Source organism: Setaria viridis, chromosome 1, assembly GCF_005286985.2.
Source record: "Setaria viridis chromosome 1, Setaria_viridis_v4.0, whole genome shotgun sequence".
NCBI classification, from domain to species: Eukaryota; Viridiplantae; Streptophyta; class Magnoliopsida; order Poales; family Poaceae; genus Setaria; species Setaria viridis.
The window spans coordinates 26,160,119-26,177,821 of record NC_048263.2 but is presented as its reverse complement, the minus strand read 5'-3'; the positions used below and the strand labels follow the sequence as shown (position 1 = coordinate 26,177,821).

The 17,703-nt window shown below is 45.6% G+C and overlaps 1 protein-coding gene across 1 annotated transcript; it reads right to left on the bottom strand.

Annotated features, from left to right (window-relative positions):
• Positions 1-10,917: 10,917 nt before the first annotated feature.
• Positions 10,918-14,939, bottom strand: LOC117856596 (2-Cys peroxiredoxin BAS1, chloroplastic). Its single transcript, XM_034738932.2, has 7 exons — positions 14,674-14,939; positions 14,478-14,552; positions 14,244-14,325; positions 14,069-14,148; positions 12,205-12,330; positions 11,977-12,090; positions 10,918-11,283 (listed from the first exon to the last, which is right to left on the bottom strand). The coding sequence occupies exons 1-7, from the start codon at positions 14,860-14,862 to the stop codon at positions 11,167-11,169; spliced, it is 783 nt and encodes a 260-aa protein (XP_034594823.1). The 5' UTR covers positions 14,863-14,939; the 3' UTR covers positions 10,918-11,166.
• Positions 14,940-17,703: the final 2,764 nt, after the last annotated feature.

Sequence of the window (17,703 nt, the reverse complement as noted above, 5' to 3'; positions counted from 1 at the left end):
GTTCCAGGCTTCCAGCCATGGGGCGGCTAGCCCGTCCCCTTAACCTGCTAAGCGTAAAGGAGAGAGGTCGCTAAAAAGCACTTATGTGGCATTATCCGGCTAAAAGCGGCCACGATTTTAATACTCCAGCTCCCAGCAGGCTCTCCCAGCAGTGCTACTGACCTGACCTGACCTGAACCTGACTCCGATAAGAATTGAAGAGAAGCACTAGCACTACGAGGAACAGTATAGCAGCAGGTGAATGGCTGCCTGATTGCCTGATTGTGCTGAACAAAAGAAAAGCGCATGTCAGGTCATTCCTTCCTGCATTGCTTGCCTGAATGTGCTGCATGCAGGTGGTACAGTAGCCGATTGCCAGCAGTCACTAGTCATTACACAGAGACGGAATATACATCAAACATATAAACGCATGCAGGAATGCATGGCAGAGTCCTATCACTTCGGTTTAGTCTAGTGGCGGTGACCGGGGCCGTCGAGTTCGGTCATGAACAGTGGCGCATAAGCATGCAAGGAGAAGGTATATGCATCATGCATGGAAAGAATGGCGGAGTGCCCGGCGGCCCCAGCCGGTTTCGTCGCGTTCGGCCATTCAGTTCGCTTTTGCGTGTGCGATTCCTTTTGCAGCCGTGGCTACCAGGAGAGATGTGTCCAAGTCGAGGGATACATGCAGGTTCCCGAGCCACGTCCGGTCCACTGGTTCAAAGTTCAAACTGCATGCATCTTGCAGCGAATAGAAGAGGGGGATGGGAACAAAACGATTGTGGCATACCTTGTTTATTATCTGTATGGTCTTCTTCATTGACATGGACTCAATAACAAATGTTGGGTCACTAACAGAGTTAGCACCTATTGTTAAAGAGCTGAGCTTCATCATCTTGTTGGAACGAGTTTGGACTAGCTCGTTGAAGCCCAAGTTTAGTGAACACGCTATATATGATCACTCTTTGATCGTCTTGTGTCTAGATTTTCAACTGCTTTCAAGGACACAAACAAGAAAAATAAGTATATACAATAATAAAAATTAGGGTTAGTTTGAAAAATTAGATAGATCGTCCCAGGGTTTGAGGTGCCGATCCCTAGCAACGGCGCTAGAAAAGCTTGTTGACGGCAGTTAGCACGTCAATTTATGAACCACAAGCACACGGATCATCTAGCTTTTCCCTTAGAGTATTCCATCCAAGGTTTATCAATCTGAGAGTCGGCAACGAACTGACTAGGGTTTTCTATCTAGCTCAACGGATCTAGTCCTAACATGAAGTATAGATTGCATATGAAGGGTAACCTTGATGTAAAGATGAATCATAAGAGGTTGATCACATCCATAGATATATATATAAGATAACACCACCAAGGGTAACAAGAGCCTATCATCTTCTAGTTGTAGTTCTAGCCAACAAACAAGCACATCATGCATCTCATCCAAAGAAAACTTTAAACTACTACCTCCGTCAACCTCCCGAAAACCCCCACCCTACACGGAAGCAGACCCCGTCACGATCCCCCTTATCGGTGCAGATAGTTTAAGGGTACGAACATATATGAACATGTCTAGCTATCAAGAAGGATCAACATACTAGATCTAATCACCATGATTACATAAAGCATGTTATATAGTCTAAACATGTATTAGACTAAAGAATAAGCATATGCTTTATATAGTCTAAACATGTATTAGACTAAAGAATAAGCATATTCATGACAGGTAGAAGAGCATAAAAGGAGGTATTGAGTCGCTAACAGATCGGATGACATGAAGAATATTGCTCCCATAATAGATGCACTTAGATCATCACCTCTGAGTACATACCACCGATGATCACAACTAGCTCCTGAACTCCACCATGGCACAACCACGCAGGGAGGCTATGACGGCTCGAGTTTGGCCTATACCATCTCCTAGACAATTGCGAAGACTTGCAGCGGCCCTCATCTCCTCTGGTGAATGCCCTCTATTTCATCGAGTTCTGATGGTTGGATTCCTCCTTGAGGGTTTTTAGCGGGTCATATTTATACCCTTGATGAGTCTTGGGGTGTGCTCCACCTTCCCTTGCTTGAGCTCCTTGGGAGTTAAGCAAACTTCATTTCCATAAAATCTGACTCGCGCAGAATTTTCTTTTACGCAGCCCTTCCTTCCTGACATCATATCTCTCATGTCCAGACTCCAAATAGGGCACATCCGGTGCTTAAATTATGTAGCACAAAAAGATCTTCAACTTTGGTATGCATTGCTTTCCCTGGAAATGAAGTTAAGGTCCCCAAAATAGTGTCGGAAGAAAATCTATCTGATTTCAGACTTCTCTGTGTAGCAAGTATTTCGGGGGCCATATCTCCTAGCTCCATAATCCAAATTATGCTTTCCATATATTCAAATCGAAGCTCTCGACGATGGCCACAACTTTTGTAGTAAAACTTTCTTCATTAGAGGTCGTTTAGGTCTCTAAATCTGCACTGAATGTTCATGCTATCTTGGGTTGCGCGAATATCTCTAAGGTTGATTTGATCTCGTGGATAATTTTCCAAAATTCTAATTTCTTCATGCTTAAGTCTCCTTATTAGCCTAAGATTTATTAAATGTGGACACCTAAGGACCATGGGTTGGGCTATGAAAGCACACATGGCCTGTTAGGTGATCGTCTGGGCTTCCTCAACTAGGCTCGATTCCTCTGGACTTGTGCTTCTAGGTGGGCCCTCTCTCCCAGACCCCTATCTAGCCCCAAGGCCATCCCTTAGCTACAGCTACCTGTCCGCCAACCTCCCATCCATGGGTAGCTACTGATGATGCCACTCAAGTCAAGCTGGAGCCGCAAATCAGTTCCACATACCCCCTACATATGTCTTATGTTCAAAAACCCCTATATATGCAATGCCTCCAAATAGAGATCAACTTCTCTCTTTTTTTTCTCCACCATGTTTGGCGGGCACTCGCTGCCGCCTTGTTGTGAATCTAGTAAGAAGACCCCTGTAAGAACTTCCACCTTCTCCTTCTCTACCTCAACACATATGCTCTTGTCACATTTTCACTCTATTTCTGCGCAGCTCCACCTTTCTTGTCAGCCCATCGACACCTAACATTAGCTACTGAGCCTGTGGCCCTATCACTCTTTCCCTCCCGGTTCGTGATCCCACCGAAGGCGCAAGATCGCTCCATTTCACATACCCCTTAGCCAAGTCCACAAAACTGTATAAGCACCCCAACCCCGCTAGGCTGCCCCTGCATTTTGAACCTAGCTTAAATTGTTGAGTACACCCAAACTTTGCACATCAAAAAAAATTTCAAGCCTATTCCTGCATAAGAAAATTTTGAACAAAAGTCCTAAAAGATACCACAAAATATTATGAGCATATCCTTGCCTTCACATACCCACTACTATAAAACTGAGCATTCGTCCAACGCGTTAGTACTGGATGCCTTTTCATCCAGTACTAACGCACGACGTTAGTACCGGTCGTCACGCACAATGCTACCGGAACCCCTATAGTACCGGTTTGGAGTCTCAACTGGTATTAAATGGCGGCACGTGGACTACACGGGCAACAGCTAGATTTGCCAGGAAGCCATTTAGTACCGGCTGGTGGGTGTAGCCGCTACTAAATGGTGTTCATGCATTTTAGTACCAGCTGGTATCTTCAACCGGTAATAACATGCAACCATTTAGTACCGGCTCTACCCACTAGCCGGTACTAAAGGTAACACTATAAAATGAGCTACTTCTTCCTCCCCGAGCCCAAGCTCAACCATTTGACCGAGAGCTCGGGCTTCTTCTTCACTCGACCTTAGGGGAGGAGGTAAAGGTTAGTAACTCCCTCCTCTCATGGTTAGTATTCTATGTTTTATGTTTTCTAGCTAGAATGGAAAGTATGTTAGCTAGAATGAGGAGAATTGAGAGTTTTTTAGAATAATTTTTATGTTACAAATGGAGTTCTTAGCTTGTTGATTTTTTAGAATAAGGACAATGGAGGAGATTGGAGAGCTTTTGAAGTTAGTTTTATATTACAGATGGAGTATTTGTTAATTTTTTAGAATGAGGAGAGTATTTTAGAATGAGGAGAATGAAGCATTTTTTAGAGTGAGGAGAGTATTTTAGATTGAGGAGAATGAAGCATTTTTTAGAATGAGTTTTATACTACAAATGGAGTACTTGTTGATTTTTTAGAATGAGGAGGGTACCACCTCGAACCGGATGTATTCTGTCCGGTAGTGTTCATTGATCCCAAAGGTAACTGGGAAAACCACCTGTCCAAGGGGTACAGCCGTGTTGCCCGGGACGATCCCATAGAACGGAGAGTTCATTGGGGTGAGCATATCGGTGACGTCGAGGCCCATCTTCTTTAGTGTCTTGGTGAACAGGACATTGAGACCACTGCTGCCATCGATGAGAACTTTTGTAAGTCTGGAGCCAGTGACAACCGGGTCCAAGATGAGGGGATACCATCCTAGGCCTGAGAAACAAATCCATTGGTCTTTCCAAGAGAAGGTAATTAGTACTTCAGACCATTTGAGGAACGTTGGCACCGCAGGTTCAATGGATATTATCTCTCGAAGAGTGAGCTTTTGGGACCGCTTAGTAGCAGTACTTGGGGTTCCGTCGAAGATGACGTTGACGGTGTTGGATGGGTTCTGGACCTTGCCATTGTCACCATCGTCTTCATCTTCCTTGGTCTTGCCTTTGTCTTTGGTGCCAGATGGTTCTGGCAGGTCCTTCATGACTCTGCTTAGACTGAAACAATCTAACACAGAGTGCTTGTGGTATGGGTACCATAGGCACTGTTTCTTCAGGAACTCGTTAAACGAGGGCCTATCTTGGTTCTTGCCACCACCCTTTTTGGACGACTGCAAGATTGCTGCGATAGTATTGTCTGGCTTATGCTTGCGGTTGTGACTTCCCGAGTAGTTATTTCGGTTGTCATTGTTGGGGCGATCATTGCAGTTCTTGTCGTTGCATTGGCCATTGTTCTGATTTTTGTTGTTCTGGCCTTTGTTGCGATTGGACTCAAACCTTTTAATCTCCCTATCTTCTTCATGTTCCCATGTCTATATCATGATCTTGAGAGATTTGACATCATCAAGGCATCTTCTGTCGAAGTCTTGAAACATCCGGCGTTTGTGGAGGCTGTTTTGGAAGCAGTCAATAATGTTGCGCTCCGTGACATCCATGATTGCGTCCTTCTTATCGAGGAAGCGATGTAAGTAGCTCCGTAAGGTCTCGCCTTCTTGTAGTCCGAACGGGAATCTACTTGGGTTGTAGTCTGATTCGCACGATGGCTTAAGTGTCAGCTCGTGACAATCAGTCCAACTGGCAGGAGAAGTCGAGTTGTACTCGGACTCATCCCCCCAGCCTCTAACTAAGTCAGAAAGTGAAAATTCACCGAATTTCTTGACGAGATCGTCTAGCGCTTGACGCTGGAGTTTTATGGCTTGCTTCTTCTTCTCCAGGGCTGGTGCAATGTGGCAATGAAAGTTTCTTGCGCCGTCTACGATGCAAACCTAGGAGCCGAAGATGAATGTCGCGCTCGCTTCGAACGCGAAAATTGGCTTGATGATGACTTGGACCATTGAGTTCGCTAGTGGATTCTCAGCAAGACCACCTACCTGGCGCGCAGCTATGGGTATTTAGACCCGGCAACCTACCGAGCGGGGTGCTCGAGGTAGTGTTTGGTTAGTAGGGTTCGCCGAGATTAGGAACTCGAAGGTGAACACAGACATACGATTTAGATAGGTTCGGGCTGCTAGATTGCGTAATACCTACGTCCTATGTGTTGGTTGGATTGAATTGCTTGGGAGGAGGTCCCTGCCTCGCCTTATATTGCCGGGGGCAGGGTTACAGGTTGGTTGATTTACAAGAATGCTAGTCGGATTCGACTAGGCAAGTCCTACTCTAATTGCTACAAATAGTTTTCCTAATCCTCGACTAGGTCCTGTCCTGCCATGTAGACCACACCGTCCTACACCGTAGCCTCCATGTCAGACATATCTCGGTATCTAGCCCTATATCTAGGACTATCCAAACCTTCCCATAAATGTATGTACGACACTGACTTCTTTTCTAGTATCTCGAGTTCTTCATTGGATAGCTTCTTGGATGCTGCTAAGACTTGCATCATTGAGTTTGGTACTTGAGTAGTCACTGCGAGTTCCACAGCTTCTATGTCTCAATTGTATGATCTTTTTAAGTCTCTGCACAAGAAAAGTACTCCCTTGGGTCCCGGCATCTTGAGTACTAGGTATACATAATGCGGGATGGCCATGAATTTGGCCAGTATTGGTTTTCCAAGGATGGCGTGATATGATATTTCGAACTCAACCACCTCGAATCCGATGTACTCTGTCCGGTAGTGTTCTTTGGTCCCAAAGGTAACTTGCAAAATCACCTGACCAAGGGGTATAGCCATGTTGCCTCGGATGATGCCATAGAATGGAAAGTTCATAGGGGTGAGCATATCGGTGACGTCGAGGCCCATCTTCTTCAGCATCTTGGTGAACAAGACATTGAGGCCACTGCCACATCGATGAGTACTTTACTAAGTCTGGAGCCTGCGACCACTAGATCCAGGACGAGAGGATAGCACCCTGGGTCTGAGAAACTAGTCCATTGATCTGCCCTAGAGAAGGTAATAGGCACCTCCGACCATTTGAGGAAGGTAGGTGCTGCGGGTTCAATGGACATGATCTCCTGTAAGGTAAGCTTCTGGGACCACTTGGTGGGGAATCCCAATGAGCCGCTGAAGATGACGTTGACCGTGTTTGACGGATTCTAGAAGTTGGTGTTTTCCCCATCATCTTCGTCTTCCTTGGCTTTGCCCTTGTCCTTGGCGCCAGATGGTTCCAGCGCGTCCTTCATAACTTTGCACAGGCTAAAGCAATCCCACACAGAGTGCTTATGGTACAGGTGCCACGGGCACTATTTCTTCAAGAGTTCATTGAACGAGGGCCTGTCTGAGTTCTTGTTGCCACCGTTCTTGGGCGGGTGCTACATCGTCGTGACTGTGTTGTCTAGTTTGCGCTTGCAGTTCTGAGTTCCCGAGTAGTTACTCTGGTTGTCGTTGTTAGGGCGATCGTTGCGGTTCTTATCATTCCATTGGCCGTTGCTATTGTTGTTGTTATTGTTACAGCCTTTGCTGCGTTAGACTCAACCCTTTCGATTTCCTTGTCTTCTTTGTCTGCTCAGGTCTTAGCCATGACCTTTAAGGATTTGACGCTACTTGGGCGCCTCCTTCCAAAGTCTTGGAACATCCGGCGGTCAGAGAGGCCGTTCTGGAAGCAGTCAATGGCGTCGTTCTCTGTGGCATCCACGATTGTGGCTTTTTTGTTGAAGAAACAGTGTATGTAGCTTCTTAGAATCTCACCTTGCTGCTGCTTGATCTGGGATAAGTCGATTCTGTTGCCAGGACACTGCATTGCCCCGGCGTAGTTGCTGGTGAACACCTTCTTCAGATCTTCCCATGAATCAATGGAGTTTCTTGCGAGCGACTCGAGCCATATCATAGGTGTTGCCTCCATGCAGATGGAGAAGTAGACTAGTTTGGTGTCGTTGTTGCCGCCGGCGATTTGTACTGCTAGTGAGTAGCATCGGAGCCATTGGACTGGGTCTTGCTTGCCATCATACTTGGTGATTCCCAGGAGTTTGAACTTGTCGGGTAGAACTATCCTCCTAACGCGTCTGGAGAAGGTGGGAAACCTGTCAATGTCGTCTCCTAGGTGATCGACTTCTTCACGCTCGCGACGCCAGCTATCGATGATTGTGTGGGTGTCGCGGTTGGAGTTGATCTTATTGCGGAGGTCTTCTATGGGGTGTTCGGGCTCTAGACGACCGCCTTGGTGGCCGCGGCCTCCCAATGGTCTTGCCCGACTTCCTTCGCCTCCAGCTGATCTGTGCAAAGGGTCGTTACCAACCTGACTCGATTTCCACGAGGGTTCGTTGCCAATCTGACTTGGTCTCCGGCTACTGGCGTGATGGCTTCGCCCTGACCGGTCCACCGATTGTATGGGATTTTGGCGATCGAGTTGCTTGTATGCTTGCCCGGCTAGTTCTGCGAGCATGCGAGTATACTTGTTTTGAGGCATTGCTCGTGAGATGAGATTGATGGATGCCATAGTAGCTAGGGGGTTGTGATGTTGGCGCCCTCGAACTACCTCAAAGGCATCATCCAGATTCCGGATCGGCAGGGCTTCCCTCAGGCGATGGTGATGCTCTGCTCTTGAGGCATTCCTTGCTCTGCATGCTGTCCTTTGGGAATCAGTTTCCTCCCCAACTACATTAGCAGTAACTCATCATTGGACACCTCGTCTAGATAACGCTCGTGTTGTTGGTTCTTATCCCGTTGATTTTCTTCTTCGTTAGCAGCGCCAAGGACAGCAAAGACTTCTCATTCTGGAGAATAGCTTCCTGAGCTTGACGTGATGACCTCTGTGGTGCCACCTTCTTCATAGATGAGCGATAGAGGAGCTCCCTCTTGGAATGGGAGAGTATCGAGATAGATGATGAGGCGTAAATTGTCATCTCTGGCAAGAGCTAGTGGCTTCATGTTGGGCCAGTAGACGAATCTGCCTTGTGGAGTAGATGTGATTACCAAGCCCTGCTGCAGGCCCGATAAAGGTGTCTTCTCGTTCGAGTTCGAGTAGTAGTTGAGGTCCTCGATCCCATCTGAGTTGGGTTGGAATATGGACATGGCCCCCTGATAAACAGTGGTTGTGTTGCGGAGTCCGAACAGGAGTTGAGCTTGCCTTCCTTGAACGCGACGACGGGCTTGATGATGACTTGTGCCATCGAGTTCGCCGATGGATTCTCAGCGATATCCCCTACCTGGCACGCCAGCTGTCGGTGTTTAGACCAGGCAACCTACCGAGGGGGGTGCCTGAGGTGGTGTTTTTGTTGGTGGGGCTCATCGAGATCAGGAACTTGACGGCAAACATAGACACACGATTTAGACAGGTTCAGGCTGCTGAATAGCATAATACCCTACGTCCTGTGTATTGGTTGTATTGAATTGCCTTGGAGGGAGTCCCTACCTCGCCTTATATAGTCAGGGTTGGTTGGTTACAAGAATACTAGTCGGATACGACTAGAGGAATTTTACTCTTATTACAACAAGTACTTTCCTAATCCTCGACTAGTTACTGTCTTTCCATGTAGATTACGCCACCCTGCGCCATGGTCTCCATATCAGATGTGTCTCCGTGTCCAGCCCCACATTTGGGACTGTCCAAACCTTCTAGTGGGCCCATAGATGTATGTACGACAGGAGGAACCCCGTCGGGGCAAGCGCACCTTGGGTTACCCTAGGCTCCGCAGGCCAGCTAGGGCGCTCCTCATGCCTGGAGATGAGAGAAGAATAGCACATGCGGGTTGGAAAAGTAGGGTAACGAGGAAGAAAGGTAAAACGATAAAAGATAGATTGGTTTTTGATCGATTAGATCCTCTCAATCGGTCGTGACCCTTTATATTTATAGGGTGGGGAGGTCTTAACCCATTGGGAGTCTAAACCCTGACAAATCCCGTGTCAAAATACAACTCCTAATCAAACCGGTCTGACCGCCTTGGGAAACCGGTTTGAACAGTTTTCCTGGGTGCAGATCTTCTCGAAGTCATAACTCTCTCATTCGAATTTCAAATCGGACATTCTACACATGCATTTTGATATACTCGACGAGAGCTACACAATGATGAAGTCCAATTTGCATTTTGAGAACTTTGGTCTAACCAGTCTGACCGGTGAGGATCGGTTCAAATACCTGATCGTTCAGCTATACCAAGTTTAACCTCGAACAGAAAGAGTAAAGAATATCGTAGTACCTAATGTGACATGCTTGCGGGAGTCCGTCTAGGAATTTGTATTTCGTGATTTCTTAGTAGAGCTCACGTACACGAGTACTGGCACAAACTATATACATCGAGTGATCTCTAATTTTCACTAAGATAATACCGCTTCTCTTATTGTTTTCTTTGTAGATGTCAAGTAGCTGGAGCTACCCTCCCCTAAATGACAGTGCTGAAGTAGCTCCTTGCATTCGCAAAGCGATCGCGAAACGGGGGTGGACAATTGGATGATATACATACTGTGTCGGCTTCTGTTTCTTAGTTGATGTGACACGATTAGGTTCCTGCACAATTTGTGTATGAAGAAATTGTTCTTTGGGAAATTAAAAGACTTCGCAACACTCTTTTCCATAGACTACTCCAAATGGGGAGTACTATGGGGGCTACATCAAGTAGTGTCACGTCAAATTGAGTGTAACAAATTCCTGTGAAGAAACTATTATTTTCGGTGCACGGTAACGTGTTGGTCAAATGTACCGAAAATCATCTCTCTATGATACTAAGGTAACAATGATTAGGATGTGGGACCCGATGGGCATCGTATTGACATGCCAGTAGAAAATCGTTCATAGCATGTATTTAATCCTATGTTATCTGAGCTCCTTGTTGGACAATAAGAGAAAGAAAGAGATGCTCCACTGAAATGTGTTGACATGCAGCTTTTAACTACGTGTTTCAGTTAAACCGTCGAGGAGATAACGCTTGAAGATCCACCCATTGCGCCAACTTCTTCTACACCTAACACCTTTGGCAAAAGCTGCTCGCTGCGTGCTCAATGTTCATATACTATTATACCCTAGAGATCAGAGCCCGACAGTCGATCGTTAACTAGCTTCGTTTTTAGCATGAGGTTTATTAACTTCCTGGACCTCCTCCCGTGCAGTCGTCGTTGCCGGTGCAGTGTGCTTGTAATTCTGGGATGGATACAGCCTAAAACCCACGATGGCAAGAGACCTTATGGGCTGCTTGTGCTCCCTTTGTGTTGGTCTTGCCTTTTGTTCATGCCTACCCCACCCGCGTGGGCCGGCAGGAACCGCGGGTTAGGCGCGAACTACAATAGAAGGCCCAATCAAGGCGCTAGGAACAAACTGCACGAGATGCCTGAGCTCGCAAAACACGACCAAAATGAAACCTTATTCGTCATGTAAAGAAGGAAACAAAAGTGGCATAGAACAGCATTCAATCGGGATGCACAAGACCTACTACACTCGGCTCATCACAAGAGGCAGCTGGCATGTCAAAACACGAGCTCAGCACAGCAGTGCAAAAACTCCACATCGATCCACCGCTGGTGCACCGAAAGAGGGCACACCATGATACAGAGCACCAAAGCTCCTGCGTGGCGGGGCATCTAGATGGCCGCGAAGTACTCTTTGCTTCCCTTGGGGTCGGGCTTCATCGACTTGTCCCCAGGCTTCCATCCGGCCGGGCAGACCTCGTCTGGGTTCTCCTGGACGTACTGCAACGCCTGATGAAACATTGAAAGGAGATGTCAGCTTCAATATTCTAGAAACATTGAAAGATGCCAGCTTTAACATTCTTGCAACTGCGATCGGTGGACTGTGAAATCGGCCAATGCAACTAATGAAATAAATTATCTAAACAAAACCAGGTCAGGCGCAAACCAGCACAGCAAAATGCCCAAGGATGTGCCACTATTGGCATCCTGGGATTATGGTTACAGTTATTTTTCATCTGGAAACTACACAAAGCCATCCCAGATCAAGCATCCTACTGGTTCCTACAAGACCATGCATCTTGCCCTCAAAGAAGTGGCATCTATAGTACTTTGGTGGGTATATTCAGTATAATTGAATGTACCACAAGTGCCAAAGGAGGTCGTAAGGTGAACATACATTTTAGTTATTCATATGTAACTTCACCGAATTTGGATTAAAAATATACTTAAAAAGTTGGTTAAGGTTATTCATATGTAACTTTCGAATATTGCACTTATTGCACTTTTAACAATCAATCATGTAAAATGTACATGTCAGTGTTGGATCTTGTTCATATTCTTTTATGTAATCATGAAGGCAAAAGTACATATTCTTTTTATGTAGGTTTTAGCGACAGCAACATAATAACTTCTCATTTCTCAAGTCCGGAGCAGAGGCCTATTGCAAATGTAGTTATGTAGCATGACAAATATGAAGCATACCTGAAGGGTCCTCATGGTCTCATCCACACTGCGACCAATGGCAAGGTTGTTAATGGTAGAGTGCTGAATCACTCCCTCCTTGTCAATGATGAACAGTCCTCTCAGAGCAATGCCCTACCAAAAGAACATTCAGATTTAGAGAGCAACATACAACAGCTGAACACAGAAAACAAAGAGGACTCGAGGGTAAGAACCTAGGGAAGAATACCATGAGGTTGAAAGGAATACCTGGTCAGGGATCAGAACACCAAAGGACTTTGAAATTGATTTGGTAACATCGGAAACAAGTGGGTATTTAAGATCGCCAAGCCCACCAGACTTCCTGTCTGTCTGCACCCATGCAAGGTGGGAGAACTGCATCCAAAGAGCCATTCAGATAACCAAAACATAATCAACGAAAGATTAAAAAAAGAAAGGTTATGATTATGACGAAATTGAAGTAACTAAAATACATTATCTCCGGTCAAAACTACTTACTACTTATATTATATCTATACAAGAGATTTCTACTTTTCGCCACGTACATATCATGATATAGTGGTAACAAAAAGTTATGCAAGCATAACTGTTATGACTTCAAATATACAAGTCATTAGGGCATTTTTCAAAGTATATAGTTTTAAAAATCTTAGGACTCTCTCCGTTGCGTTATATTGTCCATAGCACACCTTACATACAAACCAAGGAAGTACTAATTTCAAGAAAAATCAATATGCGATGATCATCCATATCCATATTAAACATCATAATACAATCATTTTTCCTCTATCAGAGCATTTAATTAGAGAGGGAATGGAAATATTGAAATAATTACACCCTTAGTATCCTCAATAGAAAAACATGGCAAAACCTTTTTTTCCCGATGCCATGGAGTAACATCGTCAAACAGAGGGAGTAGCATACTTTAATGAACAGTAATGGTCAATGTAATAAAGACCATAGGAAGTTAAAGACATTTGAGGCCTCAAGTGAAACATAGTTTCTTCTAAAAAAAGCAGCAAATGGACAGTGGATAGTGTGTGTGTTGGGAATCACTCCCTCACTTTCTAGGTGTCTATTACAGACACTCTAGTTTTACTCTATGGTGGACTCACACACAAGCACAAGTAGTTTTTTTGGTGATGCTGGCCACACTGCCTTCATCGTTTTCTCACATATATATAGCTGGTACAGGGCTGCAACCTGCCCATGATATCCTCCTAATTAATGCAGTTAATGCCCACATGATCTGCATATTATTCTCTTTTAACTAGAAGCTGAAATCTAGCTAGCACTAATAGCGATGAACCTAGACACTAGCTGAACCTGGACACACAGGATTATTTCCAACAACGTGTCACTAATATGAACGACATAGATGGATTTTTCATACAAACAGTTACGTTGGTAATGTGTGTATATTAGCACATATATCTCTCCATGAGGAAAAAGAAGCATGCGTCGTCCTTCTACTTTACCAAAATGAAACTGGAGACAGAAAAGGTAGCATTACCTTACTGTTACAGAATAATATTGTGTGACTGACGTTTTCAATCTCTGGAAAACATATTGCCCCATGTTGGTTTTAGAAATACCAGGACTATGCTCAATGATTGTGCATATAAGAAGAGCAATTATGCTCCAAAGATGACCTAGCATGCAAATAGCCACTACAGGAAAAGTATGACTGCAATAATTCCATTTCCCTTATGAGCTAGCACATATCAGAGCTTAAAGGTATTGTGATAACTAACTACCACATACGACCAACCAGAGAACAATTCCACGTAGAGGTGTCAGATGTTTAACTCAACCTCGCTCCCTTATCCTTAAAAATTAAGACCAACTGATTGACTGATTGTACTAATAGATACAGAGCCTGGTTGGTTAGCTTCCAAAGTATGCCCAGCCAAAACTAGGGCAAGCCAATAAATTTTGGCACTCATTTGGTTGGCATCCCAATCAAGACCTATTCTAAAGTTTTTGCCCAGATTTTGGTATGGCATGCCCATGTTTTGGCCTGCCCAGATTTTGGTATGGCAAATTTTGGACACCAACCAATCAGGCTCACAATCATATAATGGAATACTATTACTATGGCATTTTCACATACCACACTGTCAATGGAGACACCAAGGATCTCCGTGTTCAACTTCTCGAATTCCTCATATCTGTCGCTGAAGGCGGTAATCTCTGCAAACATCAAGCGTGCGTTTGTCATAATCGCAGACTGAACTATAGCAACCAAACGAACCTTCTTCACACTAATGCTACTGTTCTATACTAACCGGTCGGGCACACGAAGGTGAAGTCCAAGGGGTAGAAGAACAGAATCACGTACTTCTTCCCAATGTAATCAGATAGCTTGACCTGCAAAAGCAAACAGAACAATTGGAAAATCATTGCCATATCATTGCCGACTGCATAACTGTACTACGCTACTAGCATTTTGAGCGGATAAATCAGTTTAGCTGCCAGAGTATAAAGCACGCAAAATAGCGCGGAGTGAGGGATGCACATACGTTGATGAACTCCTGGTCGAAGACGGCCTCGGCCTCGAAGTCTGGCGCCTTGTTCCCGACCAATGGCAAGTCATCCTACAGTACAGAGCACAGAGGGACCACGTCGCGAACAGTGAACGAGCAAAGCAGGAGCTGACGCTAACCAAGCCCAAGGTAAAGCGAGGTGAGGCGAGGCGAGAAGCAAGGGGGAACTTACGACGCCGCCGGCGCGGGCGACGAGCCTGGTGGCCCGCGCGGATCTGGAGGCGGCGAGGCGGAGGGGCCTGGCTGCGGCCGCGACCGCGGAGCGGGCGACGGAGACGGACTGCGGCGCGGCGGCGAGGGCCCTGGCGGCGTGGGTGGGCGCGGAGGAGACGGCGGTGGCGGCGGCGAAGGAGCAGGCCATGGCCGCCCGGAGTGGATGAGGGAGTTGGGTGGGTGGATTTGGGGTTTGGGGTTGGGGATTACTCGTGATGGGGTTCCGGGATGGTGGCTGGCTGGCGGAGTGAGTGAGGTTTTAAATAGAGACGTGTCAGCACCACACGCGCTCCTCGCTTCTGGCTGGCCCGCCCCGCCTGCTTGGCCGCTCATGTTTCCGTAGGAGTCTAGACTCTTCTTCGAGCTAGCGTATATTCGTAATCTGGTATTGCGGTGAATGGTGGATCACATGGACGCGCCAATGGTTCGGATTTTCCTAGGTCAAGAAAACGAACACCAGACGGGTTCGGATTCTGCTAGGTCAAGAAAACGAACAGCAGACGTAAGACGTGAGGATGGCAACGGATCGAGTTCGGGCGGATATCTGTGGATTTTAGGTCCCCAGGTTTCAATTTTGGTTCCTAATTTCGTGTTCGAATACTCAAAACACCGCGGGTTTGGGCCGGATTTTTAAATTCACCCGTGGAGCTCTATCAAGGTCCCAAAACATTCAGCCCACTAGAAGCCCCCCAGCAACCTTAGATATATAAGCCTGAAATCCTTACTTCATCTTCATCTAGTCCGCCCGCACGGCCGCACCCCCGTCCCCCAGGCACCCTGCCGTCTCGCACCCAGCCGCACCGCCAACCCTGCCTGGCGCGGCGGCGCCCCGCACGGCGGCCGCCGGCCGCACGCCCGCATGGCCGCATCCAGTCCACCCGGCGCTCGCCCGGCGCCTCTAGTCCGTCAGGTTTCGGTTAATCCGTCGGGTTTCGGGATCCACAGGTTTCGATTTCGGGGATGGATTTTCACCCGAATCGGTGTTCGGGGTGGATTCGGATTTTAGGTTCGGGTTTCGATTTTGGATGCCCAGACACTCCACCCGATCTGAACCCGCTCTGTTGCCATCCTTAACCAGATGTAGTAGTATTACCTATTGCTATTGCGAGGCACGTTTGGTTTTTAGCCCATGCTCGCCCAGCCAATGCGCAAACCAGATGTAGTAGTATTGCCTGTTGCTATTGCGAGGTACGTTTGGTTTTTAGCCCATACTCGTCGGCCGAACAAATCCGCCACGCTCGTTTTGCTGACGCTGAAACGAAATGGCTCTCTGACACGGGCGCAGGAGCATGGGGTCGCCAACGCAGCAAGCACTGGCCAAATTTGATGGGCGAGTCAAAAATTGGCGAGGTGCGCGTTGGCAATAAACCAAACACGAGACACCAAGCGGCAAGCGTTTCCAGCGGCTGAAGGTGAGCTCGAAACACCGAGTGCACATTTTAATATACACGTGGAGCTAAGGGTATATTCGTAATTATCAGCAAAACGAGCAAGAGAATATTGTGAGGCAAAAAGATGCCAAGTGCCTCCAAAGGCGAGCTAGAGCTCGAAGCACTGAGGTACACATGGAGTAATAATCCAACATGTAATATTAAGAAATAAACGTGAAAATAAAGCTTTTCAAAATAAATAAATCATTTATTATTTTTATAGCACGGTGAGTGGACATAACACAAATAAGGACGAAACAACCCACAAAATATGGTCGGCATTAGCCCAAACCATTATTAGGAAAAAAAAACTATCGACTATCGAAGAAAAGGTAGGATTCATGAACCCGAATGGTCAAATGAAAGAGTTGCCTTCTAGTTTTTACCTCCTAACATTTTTCTTAGAGCAATACACCACGTCAGCATTCATAAACTTTCATTATTTCTTGACACTCCCTCCATTCCAAAATATAGGTTGTTTTAACTTTTTTAATACATAGATTTTACATGCACATAAATGTATGGTTATATCTAGATACATAGTGAAATCTATAGCCAAAATGACCTACATTTTGAAATGGATGGAGTAGCAAATAAGACGATTGTTTCACCGTGCACGTGGTTGAAAATTAAAGCACCTCCAAACGAAGTGGCAATGGACAAGGCTGAGAATAGGCTCGGTGGTGTGGCACATCATATCCAACTATCTAAGCAGTCAAAAGCAACATGTATAGATCATGTTATGGGTCTATTTGGTAGAGTTTCATCTGATTCTGATTCTTTATGGGAGCTGATTCTCTGAGAGAAGTGATTATGTGGCTGAAAGTGATTCTCTTTTATTCTCTAGCATAAACTCTTAGTTCATTTCAGAGAATCACTTCACAGAATCAGCAGAGAATCACTTCTCTCTGGAAAATTGTTTGGCAAAGCTCCTGCTGGATTCAGCAGAGAATTAGCTCTGGGAGCTCTGCCAAACGCACCCTATATATTAATTATTAGGTTCCCATGTAATCATAAACAACGACAAAGCATATGGTTTATGGGAGTTAAGCATGAAAGACACAGGGCGACTAGAAGCCATATGGGCTAAACTATAGTGGACAACTTTTACAAAATTCCACAGAAATCATGCCGATTAAGTTGTTCATGTAGTTGTTCGATATATATATATATATATATATATATATATATATATATATATATATATATATATATATTAGCTTGCACATAAATTTGGTGGCCTCAAACGAAGCCCCAAAGTTGTGGTACTGCCAAATTTTGGTTTGGCTCGTTGCAAACTATTTGGGCCTTTGGTAACTCACTTTTGGAAATTCACTTTTAGGAAATGAATTAGGAAATGAATGTACCTTGCCAATTCTTCTATGTCAGAAGAAGTCATGAATAGTGTCACTATGGTAAAGGATTTGCCTGAGCAAGATCCATGTATCGGTACCTCTCTTGTAAAACTAAAAATGACTTGAATTTACAAATAATAAGTCAAAAAGAACCGTCATATATGGGATCAAATTGCTGGAGTGATTAAAAAGAGGCAAAGTTCT